The sequence below is a fragment of the Austrofundulus limnaeus genome, unplaced genomic scaffold (assembly GCF_001266775.1).
Source record: "Austrofundulus limnaeus strain Quisiro unplaced genomic scaffold, Austrofundulus_limnaeus-1.0 Scaffold1691, whole genome shotgun sequence".
NCBI lineage: Eukaryota > Metazoa > Chordata > Actinopteri > Cyprinodontiformes > Rivulidae > Austrofundulus > Austrofundulus limnaeus.
This window is the reverse complement of record NW_013954093.1, coordinates 26,404-29,472: the sequence shown is the minus strand read 5'-3', so window position 1 is coordinate 29,472 and position 3,069 is coordinate 26,404. Positions and strand designations below refer to the sequence as shown.

General features: G+C 49.1%; 2 protein-coding genes and 1 long non-coding RNA gene across 3 annotated transcripts in view; 1 reads left to right on the top strand and 2 right to left on the bottom strand.

Moving 5' to 3' along the window:
* Positions 1–273, bottom strand: LOC106536120 (uncharacterized). The gene is made up of 2 exons (XR_001312519.1): positions 227–273; positions 1–192 (listed from the first exon to the last, which is right to left on the bottom strand). It is a non-coding gene; the product is annotated as an uncharacterized LOC106536120 (long non-coding RNA).
* The window catches only part of LOC106536119 (claudin-1), a gene marked incomplete at its 3' end in the record, with an annotated part of 8,961 nt that extends 6,603 nt beyond the window's left edge, over positions 1–2,358 (top strand). Inside the window, 5 exon segments of the mRNA XM_014033310.1 lie at positions 596–830; positions 930–1,094; positions 1,197–1,278; positions 1,360–1,473; positions 2,166–2,358. Coding sequence (XP_013888764.1) covers positions 614–830; positions 930–1,094; positions 1,197–1,278; positions 1,360–1,473; positions 2,166–2,256 — 669 coding nt within the window. The 5' untranslated portion in view covers positions 596–613.
* The window catches only part of LOC106536118 (uncharacterized), an 8,556-nt gene extending 5,892 nt beyond the window's left edge, over positions 1–2,664 (bottom strand). Inside the window, exon 1 of the mRNA XM_014033309.1 lies at positions 2,360–2,664. Coding sequence (XP_013888763.1) covers positions 2,360–2,494 — 135 coding nt within the window. The 5' untranslated portion in view covers positions 2,495–2,664. The remainder of the gene's footprint in view (positions 1–2,359) is intronic.
* Between the last annotated feature and the right edge of the window lie 405 nt (positions 2,665–3,069).

Here is a 3,069-nt window from a genome sequence, read left to right as displayed (position 1 = left end):
ACTTAGCTGCTGTTTTCTTGCTGTAATACAGATTCTAACAGTGTGTTCAGTAGGACCACCAGCTGTGTGCTGGATCCACCTTCTGCACAACACAACTGATGGTCCCAACCCCATTTAGAAGGCAGGAAATCCCACTTATTAATCCTGACAGGGCACACCTGTTGACAGGGCACACCTGTTGACAGGGCACACCTGTTGACAGGGCACACCTGTTGACAGGGCACACCTGTGAAGTGAAACATTTCAGGTGACTGAAGCTCATCAAGAGTGTGTGAAGTTGTAATCAAAGCTAAAGGTTACTTTGAAGAACCTGGAATATAAAACATATTTTCAGTTGTTTCACATTGTTTTGTTGAGTTTATAATTCCACATGTGTTCATTCATAGTTTTGATGCCTTCARTGTGAATCTACAAGGTTTATAGTCATGAAAATAAAGAAAACTCTGAATGAGAAGGTGGGTCCAAACTTTTGGTCTCTACTGTACTTGTGGTTCTGTTGAAGTCGGGCTGAAACCTCAGAGGACTGAGGATCCAGCTCTGAGGAACGCCTCAGGACGGGATAGCTGCTGAAGATGTGTCTGTGCTGTGTCTCCAGGTGTGGACCTCTGGCAGCATGGTGGTGGGCCTGCAGGTTGTGGGTCTGGTTCTGGGCGTGGTGTCCTGGTGCCTGCAGTCCAGCTGCACCTCGTCTCAGACCTGGAAGGTGAAGAGCCACGTGGACTCCGTCACCACCAGCTCCTCGCAGTTTGAAGGTCTGTGGATGAGCTGCGCCGCCGCCTCCACGGGGTCGGTGCAGTGCAGCAGGTTCAAGACCGTGCTGGGACTCTCAGGTGAGCGGTCCGACTCACAAGACCCGGTTTGGGTTCTGTGTGATAACAAGCCTGTCCAGAACCTGCTCTGTCCTCAGACCCATGCTGTCTGTGTTCCAGCTCACCTGCAGGTCTGCAGGGCCCTGATGATCCTGTCCCTGCTGCTCGGTCTCGCCTCCATCCTGGTCTCGGTGCTCGGACTCAAGTGCACAAAGCTGGGCAGGACTCCRGAGCCGGTCAAAGGTCAGATGGTCCTGAGCGGAGGAGTCATGTTCATCCTGTCTGGTACGAGTTCTGGAACCAGAACCAGGACTGAKACCCTAAAAGATTTTATTTGATTAAAGAAAACTTCAGGTGAGTCTGAGTCCGTCCCCTCTGCCCCCCCAGGTGTCCTCACTCTGACCGCCGTCTCCTGGTACGCTGCCAGGGTCATCCAGGACTTCTACGACCCGTTCTACGGTGGAGTCCGGTCAGTACCCAGCAGACTGTGGTCCCTGTCTGAGGCTGGTTCTGGTTCTGGGTCTAAACTCTGAGTCTGGCTCTGCTGCAGGTTTGAGCTGGGTTCTGGTCTGTACCTGGGCTGGGCCACCTCCGGTCTGGCCATCCTGGGAGGGTCTCTGCTGTGCTGTTCCTGCAGGAAGACTGTCTCCTCCGTCCCTGCTGGGTGAGTCCACACAGACTGTGGTACTGGACTCTGTCCACAGGGGGACACCTCTGATCCAGACCTGCAGAGCCCTGAAGAGCAGGACTTCAGGATCTAGTTAAACCTGTTCAATGAATTTCAAATCCTTCACAGGGGATTCTGATGAGGTGACCTTTGACCCCTGGACTCCATAAGCCCCGCCCCCCAACACACACATGTAGACAAACAGGACATTCAGGTTCCTCAGGTGTCCCTCAGGTGTGACTCTTTAAACTCCTGTAGTTCTGCCTTCCTGCTTCTAGGAAAGGTCATATGACACCATGATGTGGGCGGGGCTTATATGGAGCTTCTATAAACCAGGTCCTGCTGGGTCCTGGGCAGGTGGTCTGGAGTTTTATAAAACCTGTTTCATTGTGTTTTGTTGTTGTCTGACCTGAGAGACGTCCTTCATGTCCTCTGATGTCCTCTGATGTCCTTCATGTCCTCTGATGTCCTTCATGTCCTCTGATGTCCTTCATGTCCTCTGATGTCCTTCATGTCCTCTGCTGTCCTCTGATGTCCTTCATGTCCTCTGATGTCCTCTGATGTCCTCTGATGTCCTCTGGTATTCTCTGATGTCCTCTGGTGTCCTCTGCTGTCCTCTGATGTCCTCTGAAGTCCTCTGATGTCCTTCATGTCCTCTGGTGTCCTCTGATGTCTCGTCTCTCCTGCAGACACTTCTCATATTTCTCCACAAGTCGAGGACGGAACATCTACAGAGCTGCTGCACCGTCTGACAGCAGCAGGACCAAGGCTTACGTCTGAGCTGGACTGAGTCCTTTTCACCTCCTTATTAACATATTTAAACATGTTTGACTTCTTTATGAAAACATTTATTAAAAGTCATCTTTAAATGTTTGAATCATTNGAGGGACAGAAGACCAACCGAGGGACAGAAGACCAACTGAGGGACAGAAGACCAACCGAGGGAAAGAAGACCAACCGAGGGACAGAAGACCAACTGAGGGACAGAAGGACAGGAGAAACTGGAGATGGAGGACATCAGAAGTTTATAAAAGCTAAAACCCTGAATCTACTTTAACCAGTTCTGTATAAAGTACCTCATAGTAATACCTGAATAAAAGTACAAGTACAGTACAGATCAAAAGTTTGGACCCACCTTCTCATTCAGAGTTTTCTTTATTTTCATGACTATAAAACTTGTAGATTCACACTGAAGGCATCAAAACTATGAATGAACACATGTGGAATTATAAACTGAACAAAACAATGTGAAACAACTGAAAATATGTTTTATATTCCAGGTTCTTCAAAGTAACCTTTAGCTTTGATTACAGCTTCACACACTCTTGATGAGCTTCAGTCACCTGAAACGGTTTTCAACAGTCTTGAAGGAGTTCCCAGAGATGCTTGTTGGTTCTTTTTCCTTCAGTCTGTGGTCCAGCTCAGCCCAAACCATCTGGATCAGGTTCAGGTCCGGTGACTGTGGAGGCCAGCACCCATCACTGTCCTTAGTCAGATAGTCCTTACACAACCTGGAGGTGTGTTTGGATCATTGTCCTGTTGAAAAATAAATGATGGTCCAACTAAACACCAACCAGATGGAACAGCTGCTGC